General features: G+C 38.1%; 1 protein-coding gene across 1 annotated transcript in view; it reads right to left on the reverse strand.

The window, feature by feature from the left end:
* LOC150084627 (U4/U6.U5 tri-snRNP-associated protein 1) overlaps positions 1–19,830 on the reverse strand; it is a 343,250-nt gene that overhangs the window by 234,909 nt on the left and 88,511 nt on the right. Inside the window, exon 6 of the mRNA XM_090375366.1 lies at positions 18,037–18,120. Within this exon, the coding sequence (XP_090231492.1) occupies positions 18,037–18,120 (84 nt within the window). The remainder of the gene's footprint in view (positions 1–18,036; positions 18,121–19,830) is intronic.

The raw sequence follows: 19,830 nt of genomic DNA on the forward strand, positions 1-19,830 counted from the left end.
GTCTAATAAGTCAATTTTATTCGCTAATGTCATCACCACCTTCTTTGATCTTTTCACATTTCCCTTGTTATTCGTAGCCATATTTTTGTAGGGGTTAGAAAAGAATTTGTCCACAATAAAGTCACTTTCTTCCGTTAACACACTCGAAAAAGCCTGTTTTACACTGCAAAACGGTAGATTTATCATTTTTGTAAGCATATCAATTTATAAATTGATAAATTTATTCAATTTATAAGTATATAAATTAAAAGCAAACGACGAAACCTTCCATGACAAGCGCATAACACATACTGAACAAGGATTAGCGAGAAACATCCACACTCGCGATTTTGTCACCCCCCCCCACCCACTCAGTGCTGTTTTGACCGGGAAAGATAATTCTAGCCACGCCCATGTTTTTTTATGGCGGAAAATATTCACGGCGGTTTAAATTTCACATTTTTTTAGGTTTCATTTTTTTTCCAGAGAACTAACCAGCAATATGTACATTTGTTAATTACAAATTAAGATCGAATGAGCAATAAAGCTCAATATGTCCTACTAATGTTATTATTATAAACTATAAACCTATGTTCTTTAAGGATAAATTCTACAACTGTTTTCAGTTATGTTAACATGCAGTATTGGTTTGGTTTTTGGGAGTGCTGATGGCTGTCGACTTCTCCTGGCTTTTCCTGATACATTATGGGTATGAGAATTGAACGCATGACTATCTTTTAATAAGTATTTATTTATACAATTTTAATGTAGTTTTCGTAACTGATTTTATTTAATATTAAATATGGGACATTTATTTATATAATCACATAATCCTTCTAACGTGAGTGTTGAGAGAATTCTGTTCCTACATAAAGGTATGAGGTTTCCTTTTATAGTTTTTATAGTACATATTTGTTATACAGTGGCAGACAAAAAAACTGCATCATCTTAAAAAAAATAACAATTGTAGTGAAACATATAAGATACTGTTTGATTACAGTCATTTTGTTTGTCGCAAAGCAAAGGTATTGCATCAGCCATTTCTATAAATATGGCATTGGAAGGGTATACTCATTAGTATCCTGTTTTGCAGAGGTGTAAGCATGGCTCCATATGTTCAGTTGACACCAAGAAAAAAAAGTGTAGCTGTTGCTCTGTCCCAGGAAGGGCTTTCTATGCATGCTATTGCTGATAAAATAGGATGCCACCAGTCAACAGTATCCCAGGTGCTGAAATTAAAGTGTGAAGCCGGTGATGTGAAGAGAAGACCTGCATCAGGCCGTAAGAGAGCGACTACGTCTTCCCAAGATTGATATTTGAAACGGCTATGCCATCATAATGATCATGCTGGTACTCCTGGACTTTGAGATGGCCTCTGGTGTTGAAACAAGTGCATGAACTATCCAAAGACAGCTTTCAGAATGTGGTCTGTATGCCTATCGACCCAATAAAAGCCTCTGTTAACCCAGCAAATGAGGAAGAAGAGACTTACTTGGGCTAAAATGCATGTGTCATGGACAAAAGAGCAATGGGACACCATCATCTTTTCTGATGAATCGAAATTCAACCTGCATGGCTCGGACGGGAAGCAACATGTCAGAAATTGAAAATCGGAGGCATACCATCCTGACTGCATAACACCAACTGTAAAGTTCCCCGCCAGTCAGATGGTATGGGGATGCATAACAAGCAAAGGGGTGGGGCGAATTAAGTTTATTAACGGAACGGTGAATGCAGAAACCTACACTGCTATCTTGGAGGAGTGTTTGAAACCCATTATTAGGGATCACCACACAGACGTCCAAAACTGCATTTTTCAACAGGACTCAGCACCTTGATGATAAGTTTGTCTTCTTGTCTCACAAAGCTTAAAACATACTTATACCAATGTTTTCGACCCTTAAAGTGCAGTCATACCTCAGAAATGCTGGCATTACAGTGTTGGACTGGCCAAGCAATAGCCCACATTTGAACCATATTGAAAATTGCTGGTACATAATGTCGCCTAAAATTGCTCAGAAGACACCAACAAGTAAGATTCAGCTGCAGGAGAGCATTGTAAGGGTGTGGTACCATGAAATTGGGCAACCGTATATCCAAAAGTTGATTAACTCTATGCCAGATTTGCAAGGCTATAATTGAAGCTCAAGGAGGAAAAACAAAATACTGAGGACTTATTTTGCTGATTTACAGTAAATGCAATAAAATGTGTTTGTGTGTCATGACTGCCATTTGCATGATTTCTCATATTTCCATTAATTACACATTTTGCCCTTTGAGAAGATATTTATGGCAATTAGGTATAGCAGGTGGAGTCTTTTTATTGGATTTCATTCACAGAGATATATATCCCATCTAACAAATGCATTTCAAACATTTCTGCAACCCCAATGCAGCGCAAAACACATTATTTGCAAAATTCACAAGTGATGCAGTTTTTTTAATGACGCCCTTTTTCATAGTCAACTTTCACATTTTATGTGGTGGTGTATTACTATAAAAGCTACATTCATTTCTACTGTCTGCTTTTCAATTCAATTATTTCTACTCTTTCTTTTAAAGGTTTATAATGTGACAATTTATTACACCACACAGCAAACTGCAAAGAAAGCAGTAAGCATATGCAGATACCCTATGTAGAATGTCACATTCTACATAGGGTATCTGCATCTAGATAGATGCACCAACACCTAGATAGGTGACAACGTGACATCACTCTTATTGATGCTATACGTGTGCTATATATGTGGGAGGTTTTGATTAGGTGACTAAACCCATTCCTTGTAGTTTGTTTAGTACACCTAAACCTCTTTTTACACGATAGATACGTTCCTAAAAATTACATGTAAAAAGAACTACTGACTCCATAGAAAAAGTGAAGATTGGTTCCAAACCTGAAATATAAGCAAAATAATGAAAAAAACAAACAAACATTAAATTTGTTAGGATCATAAGATTTTTATTTACATTTCAGGGAGAACACACATACATATAATGAATTTTAATAACTTTTAAAAAAAAACATTCATTTCAGTTGTTTGCTAAGGATTCTATAAAAAAATTATGTTATTCACTATCAGTTTCTGACAACAAACGAGAAAGCTTTCATTTTCGTGAGACTGTAATATCACTAGAACTGCTAGATATGGTATTATCGTCATCGACTTCCACCTCAACTTGTGGGATTCTTCTTGTCATGTCTTGAACAAAAGTATCACTGGTTGTTTCAGTAGTTTTAAGCATGAACTCAGTTATTAATCGCTGTTGATGCTTTAGATAAGTCGCAATATAATTCTCTGTATGAAGACATTAACAACTTAAGCTCACATGAAAACTTCCCAGCACATTCTTCATTTGGATCATGTCGGGCAAAATAATTGCCTAAATTACTAGCCAGTTTAAGAACTTCTTTAATTATATTAGCAGTAAAAGTAGGAGTATCTATTTTTGTCTTCGCTAAGAGGTTTATTAATTAACAATTCTTCGATATCTGCCGACGTAAGATCATCGAATCCTTCGCCACCAATTTCACACATGCCAAACTTATTATATTGGGGAATTCTGCAGTATGATTGAAGGGAACAGGAGCATTCTCTTTAACACATGCGGGCCAAATAGCATTCCAGCATGCATTCATGGTTTCTGGTCCCAATTCAGATAACGAAAATCGAACCTGATCAATACAATCCATAAATGAAAATTTTTTACACACATCCATAACTGACAGTGTTTCATCATCATTTAGCTTGTTCAAAACGAACAGAAATGTTCGTCTGACATAATATTTTAAAAGTCGCAATTATACCCTGATCTAGAGGTTGTAGCAATGATGTGGTATTGGGTGGCAGAAAACAAAATTGCACATTTGGGTGTTCAATGGCAGGATGACCAGGTGCATTGTCAAGAATCAAAAGCACTTTAAATTCAAGACACTTGTCATTCAAATAGCATCTAACTTTTGGCATAAAATGTTTGTGGAACAACTCAGTGAAAATATCAATGGTCACCCAAGCTTTTTTGTTGGCCATCCAATGAACTGGAAATTTTTGAAAATCTACGCCTTTCATTGGCCGTGGTCTTAATGATCGATTTATGAGCAGTGGTTTTAACATCCGATCTCCTAAAGCATTCGAACAAAATAGGAGTGTTTTGCCATCCTTTGCTGCTTTGAACCCACCAACAGTTTTTTGCATTTTTGATACGTAAGTTCTGTTTGGCATTTTTTTCCAGAAAAGGCCAGTTTCATCCATATTCCAAACTTTTTCAAGAGTGTAACCTCCATCTTCAATTATTTTAGCAAGTTTTTGTGGAAATGCTTTAGCAGCTGTTTCATCAGCAGAAGCCGTTTCACCTTTAATTTTTATATTATGAAGAGCATGTCTTTTAATAAACTTAGCCAGCCAACCATTGCTTGCATGAAATTCATATTTTTTCCTCGATTGAGATGAAGTATCTGACTGCAGTTTTTTAATCTGTTCATAAAATCTCAATACTGATTGCTTGATGGAATTTCCATCAACTAGCATTCTTTTTTGTACATTATCTTCTATCCACATCACTAAAGCTTTTTCGGCCTTTTCTAGAACAACATCTCTTGTGTATGATGATAATTTCGCACTCGATTTTGTACCAGAACATACAGCTTTTCTAATAGCCTCTTCATTTTTCTTTATAGATCTGATAGTTGATTCACGGACTCCAAAATGCTAACCCACAGCCGGTGCACCTTCCTCAGTTTGAAGACAATCTAAAATTTGAATTTTTATATCCAAGCAAACGGCTTTCCTTATTTTTTTGGTTATCAGCAACATCATGTGAGGGCTGGATTAAAATCGTCGGTTAATGAAATGAAAGTTTGAAAATTACATACAATGTAGCTTACCATTTATTATTTCTTGGCAAAATTATTAATTTTATAATGCGATTTTTATTTTGATTTCACTTAAAAAATACAAAGGCAAAAAATGCGGTAACTGTGTTGTCTACTCAAACACCAAATTCAAACTGCTAAGAACTGCCTTTTTATGCGCAGCCAGTTATGTAATTCGGGGAATTCCCAATAAATGAAATTCGTAAGAATTTTCTAAGTTGATACGAGAAACCAAATTCAAACTGCAAACAACTGCTGTTTTTTTTTTTTTTTTTTTTGTTTATGTGCAGTCAGTTATGCATTTTATTAATTGAAACGAGAATGCAATTTTAAAAATTCTCAGAATTTTCTTGAATTATGGATTTTTTCCTAACTCGGACTTTAGGTTGGTTGCTTAAAATGAATAAAAATCATGTAAAAAAATTATTTTTGATATCCCAATTCGCGTAACTCCGCATTCATGTAAAAAAAATTCGCATAAAAAGAGGTTTAGGTGTACTGTAAACTCGTTTTTTTGTAGAGAATACATCATTATGGAAGTGCATTTAATATAAAGATATTGATAATCACAAACTTTGAGAACTCAAAAAGTAAAATCTCAAGCATTTAGCATCACCCACATGTGTATTGTGACCACTGCTGGAGAACATTGTTTTTGTTTTAAATTCCAGCTAGTTTCTACCATTCTGTGGCAGAAATAAAAACATAAGTTTTTACACCATACACTAAAATGGACAGCAAATGAAAAGTTGTGTGGAGGATAAAATGAAAGTTATTAGAGAAATAGAAAATGAGAACAAAAAATGTGTTGTTGCTTGTAAATTTAACATATTGAACTCACCAGTACATACAATTTGAAACTCAAAACAAAAAATTATCAAGTCATTTCTAAAAAATTGTAGCAAAATGAAATGCATATATAAGCCCAAGCATTCTGGTGTCAATGAAGCTTTTTTAAAGTGGTTTAAACAGTAAAGGAGTGAAAATATCCCAGTAAGTTGTTCCACTTTTAATGATTAAAAGTGAATATTTCCCGAAATTATTTGTAACTGAGAATTTTGTGTGGTCCAATGGTTGGACAAACTGAATTAGGTTACAGAGAAATTTTTGGAAAATAACAGCTGAAGCAAAATAAACGAACAGTAAATGATATACAAAGTTATTTTCAATGCAGAGGAGACAGAGCGATTTTTAAAATTAACATCCAACAGAACATTAAAATTCGAGGGTTTAAAGTGCACAGAGTGAATTATCAAGAAATTGTATCACATTTCTGCAAATCTGAATGACACAGAAAAGAAAGAAATGTTTGTCATATTTTCTTATGAAAATCCATGAAAATCTAAAAATTCATGATGTTTCAAATATGACTCTTGATTTTTAAGGAGTCCTTATGTGCTGTAATGTAATAACTAGAGTGTATGTATGTATAGCTTAGCTTAATTTTCAGCACTCACCTCATAGTAATCCGCTTAGCTGGTGGAAAGTTTTACCACATACATAGTGGCTATAGGATTCTAATAACTCACGGGGATTATGGGTTTAGAAACTAAATTATGGGCTATAAAAATTTTGCTAAGAACGGAAAGTGCACCTTCCATTCTATGGTTGCTTAATTAAAATAAATTAAATGAAGAAAGATGAAAGCTAATAGCCGCGCACGAACGACTTTCGAAATCGTCCTCAGTTAGCTATAGTGGGGGAGGGGGGGGGGAGAGAGCGCGCGCGAGTGTGTTATATACGGGTTGGGTTCCCGAAATGCATTTCAGTGCACGTGGAAACTTAATATGTGCTAAATTCCAAATGGGGGAGAAGTTGGCCAGAATATTTTTGTTTAATACGTTGAGTGATGTATGCGTTTAAACCACTCAATGACGAGGGCTTCGTTTTGAAGGATTTTATAGCCGGAATTTAATTTGACTACTGTGATGGCTGAATCGATGAGTGATTTATGATAATAAGATTGGACATGTTGTGTTAGTTCTGTACTTGCTATATTAGATTTGAAGCTATTAAAGTGGTAGTATGCACACGTGTTGGAAATTTTTGATGTCCCGAATTTTGCTGTTGTACTGCCTATGTAACATGCTTGGCAATCTGATTGGCATCTGATAAAATATATAATGTTGTTATGATCTTGTGTCCCATATTCGTGTGTTGTCTTGTATGAATTGAATTTGGAACTTAATTTGTTATAAGATGTGAATATTAATTTGATATCTGTATTCTTAAAAATCTGTTGAAGCCTTCTAGCATATTGTTGATGATATGGGAGTGCGATAAGGGGTTTATGTATCTTATTCTTATTCACATCTGGAGGCCTCATTTTAGAAAGGATGTAGATTTACTTGAGCGTGTACAGAGAAGAGCAACAAGATTGGTGAGGGGAATGAAGGGATCCTCTTACCAAGAGAGGCTTAAGTCCTGCAAATGCAGTGGCTGGAGACTAGGCACCTGTGCGGTGATCTGATTGAGGTGTATAAGGTCTTGAATGGGTTGAGCATGCTGAATTCTGATGGGATCCTTCCACTTGTTCAGATTACGAACCTAAGGGGGCATAAATTCAAATTAAGAAAGGACAGATGTAGAATAGATGTGCGGAAATTTGCCTTTAGCCAACGGGTGGTTAATTGCTGGAACAAACTTCCATCTGTTGTTTTGGAAGTTTATAGGTTGAATAAATTTAAGGAGGAACTGGACAGGCAATTTGGAGGGAACGGTGTGATTTTTTTTTTTTTTTTTTTTGGCTGATGCTGCATAAGAAAAATGTATCAAGTTTAGTTTGTATTTCAATCATGGCGTCTTTAACTGGGTAGCGATTGCTGTTAATGGTGAAATTGAATCTGTATTCTAGACTGGCAAGTTCATTAGGGGAAAATGTTTGTGTAGAGATGTTAACAACCGAGTTGGTGTGGGTTTTTTTGTGGCTCCTGGTGAGTGTATCCCATTTCTTGGAGTGCTTTTGTGTAATCTGATTTAAAGTTGCCTGAATTCGTGTGTTGTTCTGTTGTACGTAATTGTACCAAGTTGTGGGGGTTAGTTCTCTTTTAAGCTTGAATTTAAGGGTATGTATTTGATCTAAAAGGAGATATTTTTCTCTGTATCTTTTCCGTAATTTGGCTTTAATTATGGCAATAGAGGCTTAGTGTATGATAAAAGAGTATTTTTTAACAGTGTTTTTGGTGCAGATACGAGCGAAATTGGGGATTATGTCATATATGAGACATTTCTTTAAGAATGTATGTAATGTGGAGTTTGTCGGAAAAGTATTTAACTAATAGTTTTGCGAAATGGAGTTTCCTATCGTGCAGATCTGAATGCATTGGGGAAAATGTAGAAATGATAGGCATATGGAAGAGGTGTAATATATAGTTAAAAGATTTGTGTTAAACTGACTCTTGATTTTTAAGGAGTCCTTATGTGCTGTAATGTAATAATTAGATTGTATGTATAGCTTAGCTTAATTTTCAGCACTCACCTCATAGTAATCCGCTTAGCTGGTGGAGAGTTTTACCACATACATAGTGGTTATAGGATTCTAATAACTTACGGGGATTATGGGTTTAGAAACTAAGTTATGGGCTATAGAAAACGATATTCTTGGGTCCTTCGACGTTGTCTCCCTATACACAAACGTACACATCGAATCCATGCTACTGGCTCTTAAAGAACTATTAATTAAAGACGACACATTGACAAAATGTACTGACTTAAACATTAATGACATTTTAGAACTCACATCACTGTTACTTGACGCCAAACAATTTAAATTCCAAAATAACATCTACAAACAAATTTTTGGCCTTCCCATGGGCCTCGATATCTCTGCCCCTTTATCCGAAATCTACCTCGCTTCTACTGAAGAAAAAATACACCAACCCTTTCCCCCAGGAATTAAACTATACATGAGATATGCAGATGACGTCCTCTTAATAGGCAACAGAACCACCATCGATACTTTACTGAACACGTTTAATACAACACATGAGAGACTCAAATTTACCCTCGAAGTAGAAACCGATAATAAAATTAATTTTCTAAACCTCGCTATATACAAAATAAGTACATCTTTAGGCACCAAAATATACAAAAAGAACACACATACAGGTAAATTCTTACATTACCACTCACACCACCCTCTATACATCAAAAAAGCAGTTCTATACAACCAGATATACAACGCTGTAAAATATAGTCACACACAAACAGACCTATCTGTAGAATTGCAATACCTCACCAAAAAATTCATCAACAGAAAATACCCATTACAACTAATAAAAGAAACCATCACCAAAGTTCATAATAACAACCCAAGCAAAATTAATAACCACGTACTAGTAATAGTAGTGGGATGTGATGCAAGAAAGCAAGTTTATGAGCTTATGCAGCATCAGCCAAAAAAAAAAAAAAAAATCACACCATTCCCTCCAAATTGCCTGTCCAGTTCCTCCTTAAATTTATTCAACCTATCAACTTCCACAACGACAGATGGAAGTTTGTTCCAGCAATTAACCACCCGTTGGCTAAAGGCAAATTTCCGCACATCTATTCTACATCTGTCCTTTCTTAATTTGAATTTATGCTCCCTTAGGTTCGTAATCTGAACAAGTGGAAGGATCCCATCAGAATTCAGCGTGCTCAACCCATTCAAGGCCTTATACACATCAATCAGATCACCACGCAGGTGCCTAGTCTCCAGCCACTGCAATTTGCAGAACTTAAGCCTCTCTTGGTAAGAGGATCCCTTCATTCCCCTCACCAATCTTGTTGTCCTTCTCTGTACACGCTCAAGTAAATCTACATCCTTTCTAAAATGAGGCCTCCAGATGTGAATAAGAATAAGATACATAAACCCCTTATCGCGCTCCCATATCATCAACAATATGCTAGAAGACTTCAACAGATTTTTAAGAATACAGATATCAAATTAATATTCACATCTTATAACAAATTAAGTTCCAAATTCAATTCATACAAGACAACACACGAATATGGGACACAAGATCATAACAACATTATATATTTTATCAGATGCCAATCAGATTGCCAAGCATGTTACATAGGCAGTACAACAGCAAAATTCGGGACATCAAAAATTTCCAACACGTGTGCATACTACCACTTTAATAGCTTCAAATCTAATTTAGCAAGTACAGAACTAACACAACATGTCCAATCTTATTATCATAAATCACTCATCGATTCAGTCATCACAGTAGTCAAATTAAATTCCGGCTATAAAATCCTTCAAAACGAAGCCCTCGTCATTGAGTGGTTTAAACGCATACATCACTCAACGTATTAAACAAAAATATTCTGGCCAACTTCTCTCCCCCATTTGGAATTTAGCACATATTAAGTTTCCACGTGCACTGAAATGCATTTCGGGAACCCAACCCGTATATAACACACTCGCACGCGCTCTCTTCCCCCCCCCCCACTATAGCTGTTTGTTTGTTTGTTATTTGGTTTTTAGGAGCATTAGCAACTAAGGCCATATTGCTCCGGGATATGCGGTGGTCATTCTTTGACCTTTCCGCATCCTCCGTATTTGGTGGTGACGGGCTCGAACTCCGGTCTAATCAAGAAGCGTGTGCTATGCACTGCTGCTCCTTCCCACCTGGCTACGGAGGCGCATCCCACTATAGCTAACTGAGGACAATTTCGAAAGTCACTCGTGCGCGGCTATTAGCTTTCATCTTTCTTCATTTAATTTATTTTAATTAAGCAACCATAGAGTGGAAGGTACACTTTCCTTTCTTAGCAAAATTTTTATAGCCCATAACTTTCTAAACCCATAATCCCCGTAAGTTATTAGAATCCTATAACCACTATGTATGTGGTAAAACTTTCCACCAGCTAAGCAGATTACTATGAGGTCATAGTAATTAAAAATTGCTGAAAATTAAGCTAAGCTATACATACGATCTAGTTTCAAATATGTTAAAAAGTTGCCTACTTGATATAGAACAAATAAAAAAGCTTGGATGACATCTTCCTAGTTTGAATCTTAGCTACTTCAGTGGGTTCACAAGTAAAATTCTACTTCTTTTACTTAATTCAATACCATTGTGCAGAAATAAAGCCAACGAACATAAGATTTAAAAAAAAAAATAAATAAATAAAAAATAACTTGTTTATTTCTGCAAATACAAGCATCTTGCAAACCATTGTTTCACACAAAGTTTTAAATTTCATTTTTGAAAATTAATTTTGCTTAAAATGATTGCTTCTTTTGAAACAGTGAAAAGCTGCACAATAACAAAAAATGCAGAAAAGGAATGGAACAGAGCATCTAAGCAGACCAACTAGAATGCTTTCATCACGCAGGATTAAGTATAGTAACTGCTACAAATTTGAAACTGACAGTACCAAAGAAGACTTGCCTTTATCAGAATGCATTTAAATCAGTACACTTTAGATGCACATGTGGTTCATGGCAACATAATCACAAATTTTAGCCGATGATGACACCTGACAGAGTGTCAAATTAAATGGGTGAGTAAGACAGAGACGAAGAACTGATTCAGCCTATCAAGCAAAGCAGTTTAAGCAGCTAAACTTTGACTGTGTTTATAAAGATTTCAACATGAACTTCTTGTTTCATGTTTCACTTACTCATTCAACAAGTGAAACTTGTTTGCACATAAAACGATGTTTGCTCACTGTTCAAATGGCAACATCCTAGCATGGGAACAGCTACTCCAACTAAGAATGTACAGATCAACCTTTCCCAGCTTCCAACACATTGAGTAGACATTATTATTATTATTATTATTAGCCATATGGTACAAGGAAGCCTGAGGCTTATGCTGTACCAGCCAAAAAAAAAAAATTCCCCGAGTTACCCTGAGAGAGAGAAAGAGAAGTAGAAAGGAATCACCAAGAAAGAGAAGAATGATGATATCCAGCTCAGGACCCTGGGTTTGCCAAGCCCATACTCACCAGATGTGAGCCCCCAGGGTCAATGTGTGAGCCACAACCACTGCATACATGCTTGGGGAAAAAACCAAAAAATATCAGATTATTTCTGTATTAGATAATACAGTATTATTTTATTTATTTATTTTATATATTTTTTTTGTTAGTTGTTGGTGCATCGGCTTCTGTGGCCATAATGCACCTCCCAAGGTTTTTGCTTGTTTGTTTGGTATTGGCGCATTAGCAACTAAGGCTATAATGTGCCAAACTCAGGTGATATTTAAATTTTCACTGACCTAATTACTTAGGTCACCATGTCAGTATATAAAATAACAAAGGTATAAAATGTAGAAAAAAATAAATCAATAAAGAAATAACAATAACATGTAAATATTAAATACAAGTAAAAACCTTTATTGATTTAAAACAACTAAAAATAGCAGACACATTGTCATTGTCAGATAAAATCTGACTGAGTGTATACGGCTCAGTCAGATGGTTAAAAGCGGTAAAACGGATATTGCTAAAATCTAGACAGTCAATTAAAAGGTGTCTAATCGTTAAAATTGTGCCACAGGACACACACATAGGAGGGTCATCAGCCCTCAGCAAAAACGAATGAGTTAAATGACTGTGTCCTATGCGGGTCCGGGCAAGAACAACTTCCTCCTTACGATTTCTGCGCAGACTAGACTGCCACGGTTCAATTACAGGCTTTATATGAGATATAATTTATTCGCAGTCTGTCTATTCCACGAATCCTGCCATTGGGAATGTATCTTTTGGTGTATTACTTGCCTGTAGTCTGTATAGGGGACTGACAGGCAGCAGTTATTATTGGGAATTGCTGATTTGGCTGCGGCGTCAGCCAAATCATTTCCCCTAATCCCAATGTGGCTGGGAATCCAGCAGAAGCAGATATCATGTCCACGGAGGAAGTGAATCTTCTGCTGAATACTAGACAGAACTGGATGAGGATTATATCTCACAGATATTAAAGCCTGTAACATGCTGAGAGAGTCGGAATATAGAATGAACCGTTGGAATTGGCATTCACTAATGTGATCCAAGGCTAACTCTATAGCGTGCAGCTCTGCAGTAAATATGCTGCATTCAGAGGGAATCTGCTCCGATATAGAGCTGTCTGTAAAGACAGCAGCAGATCCCACATATGAGTCCAACTTCGAACCGTCTGTGTAGACTGGCGCGAAGTTGGAATATTCAGTTCGGTGTGCTGAATGAAGCTGCAGGTAGACAGATGATGGAGTGTCCGACTTTCCCCAATTTCTAAGAGATAAGTCACATGCCGGGACATGAGCATGCCAGGGTGGAAAGGGTTGCTTTGGTGTTTGGGCAACCTTGTCTACCTTGATATTAAGTTCTTTGAGTAGCTCTTGGAGATGAATACCAAAGGGACGATTGGCAGTCTTACGGGTATTGTATAAATTTTCCCATCGTGGCTCAAAAACGAATGGCCACGTAGGATGGTCTGGCAGGGATTTCAGTTTTAAAGCGTACTTTAAAGACAACTGCTTACGTCGAAGCGATAACGGTGGTTCGTTTGCTTCGACGTATAAGCTCTGGACAGAAGATGTGCGATATGCTCCAGTAGCAATACATAGGGCCTGATGATGGATGGGGTCCCGCCATCGCAGGACACTGTCTCTGGCTGAGGAATATACCTGGGACCCATAATCTAGTTTGGATCGCACAAGTGCACGGTAAAGCCGAAGAAGGATATATCAGTCTGCTCCCCAAGATGTAGAGGAGAGCGAGCGGAGAATATTAAGCCCACGTGTGCACTTTGTGCGGAGTTGACAGATATGATCCAAAAAGGTTAGTTTTTTATCGAATAAGAGTTCCAAGAATTTTATGTTCGCTGCTACTGGAATAGCATATTGTCCGAGCCTTAATCCGGGTTCAGGATGAAGATTACGCTTACGACAAAAGTGTACGCAAACGGTCTTCTCCGGCGAAAACCTGAAGCCATTAGCAAGTGCCTAGGAATTCAGACTATTGATGGCTTTCTCCAGTTGCCTTTCAATAACCCTCATGTTGCATGACTGACAAAAAATGCTAAAGTCATCAACATAGAGAGCACTGTTTACAGTTGGAGGAAGTTGTTCTGTGATTGAATTTATTTTGATGGCGAAAAGCGTGACACTTAATACTGATCCTTGTGGTACACCCTTCTCTTGGCTGAAGGAACGAGAGAGTGAGGATCCCACACGAACTTGGAAAGATCGATTGGCTAAAACGTTTTGAATAAAAAAGGGGAGTCGCCCTCTAAGTCCTAGGCTATGTAAATCTTTTAAAATGCCAAATCTCCAAGTTGTGTCATATGCTTTCTCCACGTCAAAGAACACTGACGCCAAGTGTTCGCGTTTTAGGAAAGCATCCCGGATGGATGTTTCCAGTCTAATAAGATGGTTCAAAGTGGAACGGTTCCTTCGGAAGCCGCACTGGATGTTGGAGAGAAGGTCATTTGATTCTAAGTACCATATTAAACGAGAATTAACCATTCTCTCCAGGATTTTGCACTGACAGCTAGTCAGAGCAATAGGACGATAATTAGTAATGACTTTTGGATCCTTTCCTGGCTTAGCAAAGGCAAGAACGATTACCTTGCACCAGGAATCCAGAAACTGCCCTTCAATAAAGATTCTGTTATATAGAAAGAGCAGATAATCCATAGATTTTGGTGAAAGATGCTTAATCATTTCATAATGGATGCCATCTGGTCCAACAGCACTTGCTTTGGAAAGAGTGAGGGCTCTTTTCAGTTCCTGAATAGTGAAATCCCCGTTGTAGGGATAAATGCTCTTAGATTTAAAGTTAAGTGCCTGTTTTTCGATTTTATATTTCAGGACCAGGAACTCTGGGGAATACGAAGATATTGCAGAGATGTTGGAGAATGTTTCCCCAAGAGAATTGGCTATTGCAGTTGGATCTGCAATAGCGCATCCATTATAATCTAGGATTGAAGAAGGGTGGGATGTATATTTTCCCCTTCATTTTCCGGATTTTATCCCAGACTACCTTAGAGTTGGTAGACTGGTTAATAGATGATGTAAAACGGATCCACGATTCCTTTTGACTCTGACGGCGGATATATCGTGCTTTGGCTCGTGCACGTTTAAAGGCTATAAGGTTGGTCGTGGTAGGATATCGGCGGAATATTCCCCACGCTTTGTTTTGAGCCTTTTTTGCTGCTGTGCATTGTGAATTCCACCAAGGTTTGGGAAATGGTGGAAACCGGGCAGATGTTTTTGGAACAGCATTCGCAGCTGCTTGGACAATAACTTCTGTGATGTACGTAACTGCATCATTGATAGGCTCTTGACTGACTGTGCTAAGATCAAAATTTGCCTGATGTTGGAAGGCAGTCCAGTCAGCCTGATCAATCTTCCACCGTGGTAACCTGAAGGGAAGACATGGTCTCCCACTTTATAATGAGGTTATCACAGGGAAGTGATCACTTCCGTATGGATTCTCCTCCACTTCCCAAGTGAGTGAAGGGAGTAGAGATGGGGAGCAGATAGAGAGATCAATGGCAGAAAAAGTACGGGTAGGCATGTGGAAGAAGGTATTTGTTCCAGTATTTAGAAGGGAAAGGTCATTGTCATTTAGCATATGCTCTATGACTCATCCCCTTCCGTTGATGTTAGCACTACCCCACAGGGTGTTATGTCCATTAAAATCCCCGAGAAGTAAGAAAGGGGGAGGCAACTGCGTTAGAAGATCATCAAGGTCTTCCTGGGAGATGTCAGTCCCAGGTGGCAAATAGATAGAGCAGACGGTTAATAAAAATCCCACCGTAAGGTGAATTGCAACAGCTTCTATTCTAGTTGTAATTAGCAAGAGTGGCACTGGGGTCTGGTTACCCACAAGGATAGCCACTCCCCCATGTACAGAGCCATCCGCAATTCTATCCTTTCGAAAAATTGTGATGTTGTGCATGGTGGGATCATCATTTGCCTTTAGATATGTCTCCTGCAAGCAAAAGCAAACTGGCTCGTGCTTTTGCAGGAGGGCCTTGATGTCATCAATATTTGGCCGGAATCCACGACAATTCCATTGTAGGAATTTAGCCATTATTTTGGCTTGGTGGGTCCATCAGGCGGCTTCTGAGGTGCTGAGGACTTACTTTTATCAGTCCTGGGTTTATCTTTTTTGGGAAAGAATGGACGCTGTCCCGTGTCCATTTCTTCCTCCGTAAAGAGTTCCAAGACTGAATCTTCGGGTACATCCTTCTGCTCGACATCCATGTTTTCTTGGGTAGTAGGGGAGACTTCCCCTTTCTTATTCTTTTCTTTCATAATTACCTTTGTTACTTGTGGAGCATTAGGGGGTACTGATATAGGAGTGGCAGCTGATTGGTTTTTCTGTGCAGGTTTTTGAGAACTTAAGAGATAACGTGCGATGAGAGTGAAAGACTCCTTTGGAGGAATGGTCATGTCCGTCTGAGTTCCGACGGAACATCTCCCTGCTACCTTCTGGGCGTAGGTAGGTTTGTTGATATTCAGGGGTTTGACCGATTTCCTTGCCTCCTGGTATGATATATTTAGCTCTGCCTTCAGCCGTTGAATTTCTTTTTCTTCTTTCCACCTCTGGCATGTTCGTGAGTAGGCCGGGTGTTCGCCTTCACAGTTAATATAGGTGGGTTTTGCAGCTGAACATGCTGTTGTTTCGTGGTCCTTTGTACCGCATCGAGCGCATGCAAGGACTCCACGGCAGGCCATTTGAGAATGTCCATACTTCTGGCATTTAAAACACCGTAAAGGGTTTGGAACGTATGGACGCACTGAGCAATTAATGTATCCAGCTTTAATCTCGTCAGGAGGTTTAGGAGAGTTAAAAGTCAGGATAACGCTCCTGGTTTTAACAATTTTTCCATCCCTTCGTGCAGTAATCCTCTTGACGGCAGTAACTCCCTGTGGTTTTAATTCGGAGTAGATTTCCTCCTCGGTTACATCGAGAAGGTCCCACTCCGAAATGACACCTCTCGATGAATTGAGTGTTCTGTGTGGTGTCACTGTTATGGGTACTCCTCCGATTGATGTTACTTGGAGTAGATGTTCAGACTGGCTGTCATTTTTTGTTTCAATCAAGAGATCCCCAGAACGGAGCCTCTTAACTGACTTGGGTGAATCTGCTAACCCATCCAACCCTTTTTGTATAAAAAAGGGTGACATTTTACCAATCGGTGTTTCATTTGTGGAGTGCATAATTAAGAACCTTGGGACAGGCCCTGATGGTAGTTCGGTTTGCTGCCTCTTTGTAGCAATAATGCTATCTGCCTCTCCATCTCTGTTTTCAGATAGGGACCGGGTTGGGGCCCCTGAAGGAATATATTTATCAGGATTCATGAAGTTTTGAAGTGGTTCAGTGCCCGGGCTCCCCACTCACCACGGAGCCCAAAGGGACACCCACTACCCGGCATGCAATAAATGCGCTCGGGAGTGGGACGCCAGGGCTACCCAGACACTATACCCGCACCGCCGCCAGCCTGAATCCTGTCCCTCGGACCATGAGGGTAGGGGCGTGGCATTGACATGGTTGAGCTTCGCAGGCGAGCCTACTAGCCGACTGATCCTAGCCGGGCCTTCCAGGACCACCCGTCTTGTCGAAGCAGGGGCCAAAGTGGTGTATTGAAGCTGGGCCCCTCAACCACCAGGATCCCCCTTTCCGAATTTCCACGGGTCGCAGCGCACGGCAAATGCCGGATTCCATTGATGTAAGCCTGGAACCTGGGCATTGGATCCCAGTGATGCTAGTCTGGAAGTCCAGCAGCGTCACTGGGAGGTCCCCTCACCACGTACAGGTGCCCACGTCGAGGGGCCCAAGTTTTTGCACTACTCTGATCCAAGCCCGAGGCGGGATTTGAACCTGCGATCTTTGGATTGCCAGGCAGGCACTTTACCCACCCAGCTAGCCCAGTCGGCTTACAGTATTATTAAAGGTGCAATAGACCGTAAAATAATAGTGTACACAATTTACGTTTTAATATATGCACGTATGTATGTATATAAAGTGTGTCAATGCCCATGAAAATGAAACAGCGGTTATCGTGGACCATTTAACAATGCCTGTGTGACATGTAGACATTTTATATCCATTAATAAAATTTTATTATTAAATTTCTACTAATTTCAAAATAACTTAAAATGTCAATCTTGCTTATAACATCACTCAGTTAAAACATCATAATATTGTAGTCTCCTCAACAAAGCTATAGCTAAGTTTGAATATATAAAATAACTAACTTTTGACATGTTATTCTTCCCAAATTCTTCTTCAACTAATGCTCCAATTCCAAACTCTTCATCCATTTCTTCCAAAAGTTTTGCCTGTAATGAATAATGAATGCTAGTTTAATATAGAAAATAATAGTTTGACTGTGTTTATAACGCTGTGTTTTTTACTGTGTTTATGAGCAGATAATAGCTCTTATTATACTAAAGAAAATAATAGTAAATTGGTTTGAACTTTGGACTAGCTGTCAGAGAACACAGTGATAGTATACATCTCCACATGCAGGTGACATGTACCCATATATACAGATAAATTATTAAAGTTGCATATATGGCCAGTAACCAAGTAGAGGCCATTGTTCATTCTGTTTTTTTTTTTTTTTTTAATTCCAATTCCACCCCCCCATGGCATTTTAGCTAAGTTGATCATATTGTGCAGGTTCATGTGATGTTATATTTTTTTATCAAGCAAAATTCTGTACAAGATTGTGATCATGAATTGTCTGTACAAGTATTTGTGGGCTGATCTGTATGTTATGGTAATGATAAACACAGAATATCTCACGGTGAGGTGGGGGGTCCTACCTCTTTCTCCTCCACCTGAACAGTCCATCTGAACTAACTACAGTCCCATTTGAAGAATATTTCAGTTTCCATCAGTACTCAAATCCAGAGCTCCCCATATGGATGACAAGTGGCAAACCTACCATATTATACTATAATTAAAGACCATGGAAATCAGATGTAATACAAATGGATTCTTTGTATAACATGTTTTCATACTGCACATTCCAGGATGCCAAACTGAAAGGCAGGCAATCATTTAGTGGTCTACTTGTTATATCCTGTCACCAGTAATCCATGCCATGAATCACCTCCAGTGATTATCATGTATTTCATCATCCAGAGTCATTTGCACACTTGTGTTCAAGTATACAAATGGCACTGCAGAACAGATTGTTGCATATTTCACATCAACATGAACTTCTTGTTTCATGTTTCACTTAATCATGCAACAAGTGAAACATTTGCACATAAAACTTGATGTTTGCTCACTGTTCAAATGACAACATCCTGGCATGGAAACAACTACTCAACTAAGAATGTACACATCAACCTTTCCCAGCTTCCACACAATGAGTAGACATGTGCGAGCCACAACCATTGCACACATACTTTTTATTTGCATACATATTTACACATGCATGTTTATGTGCAGACAAGAGTAAGTGACAATTTTTTTTTTAATTACAGTTGGAAATGAATTGATGTAATTTTTGGGAAATACATAAAAAGGAAAGTTGTTCAAAAAAAGTAGATTTAGAAAAGATAAAGAATGAGAAAAGTTAGTTCAGGTGTGGCACTAAATTCTGAATGAACACTGACTAGCAGCTCGTGCATTTTCAATCTGGTCTGGAACAAAGAGGATTATAGATGCTAATTTAAAAAAGAGTGCCCATGAATTTCACAGAAGAAAAAGCATCCACATAAGAATGGCACATTTTGCCAGGAAAATCTTCAATACAATTCTCTATCAGGGAGAGAGTGGTGTGAGTTTTTGAGTGATGAATCATTCACTAACCTGAATGCTCGTTCTCTCTTTTGGATTGGGTCTAGGCAGGTTTCAGAATGCCACAACTTATTTCAGAACAATATTACATGGTAGGATGTATTTATGGTTTCTACCGAGCTAACAGCAGTTTGGAATATGGGTATCACCAAAAAGAAAGAGAAAGCCTAATTTTTTTTTTTTTTATGAAGAGGAAACAATATCTGTGATATATCAAGAAAGTTTGTAAGGCAGTA

Source organism: Mastigoproctus giganteus, chromosome 6, assembly GCF_048544385.1.
Source record: "Mastigoproctus giganteus isolate SK-2022 chromosome 6, ASM4854438v1, whole genome shotgun sequence".
In the NCBI taxonomy this organism is placed as follows: domain Eukaryota; kingdom Metazoa; phylum Arthropoda; class Arachnida; order Uropygi; family Thelyphonidae; genus Mastigoproctus; species Mastigoproctus giganteus.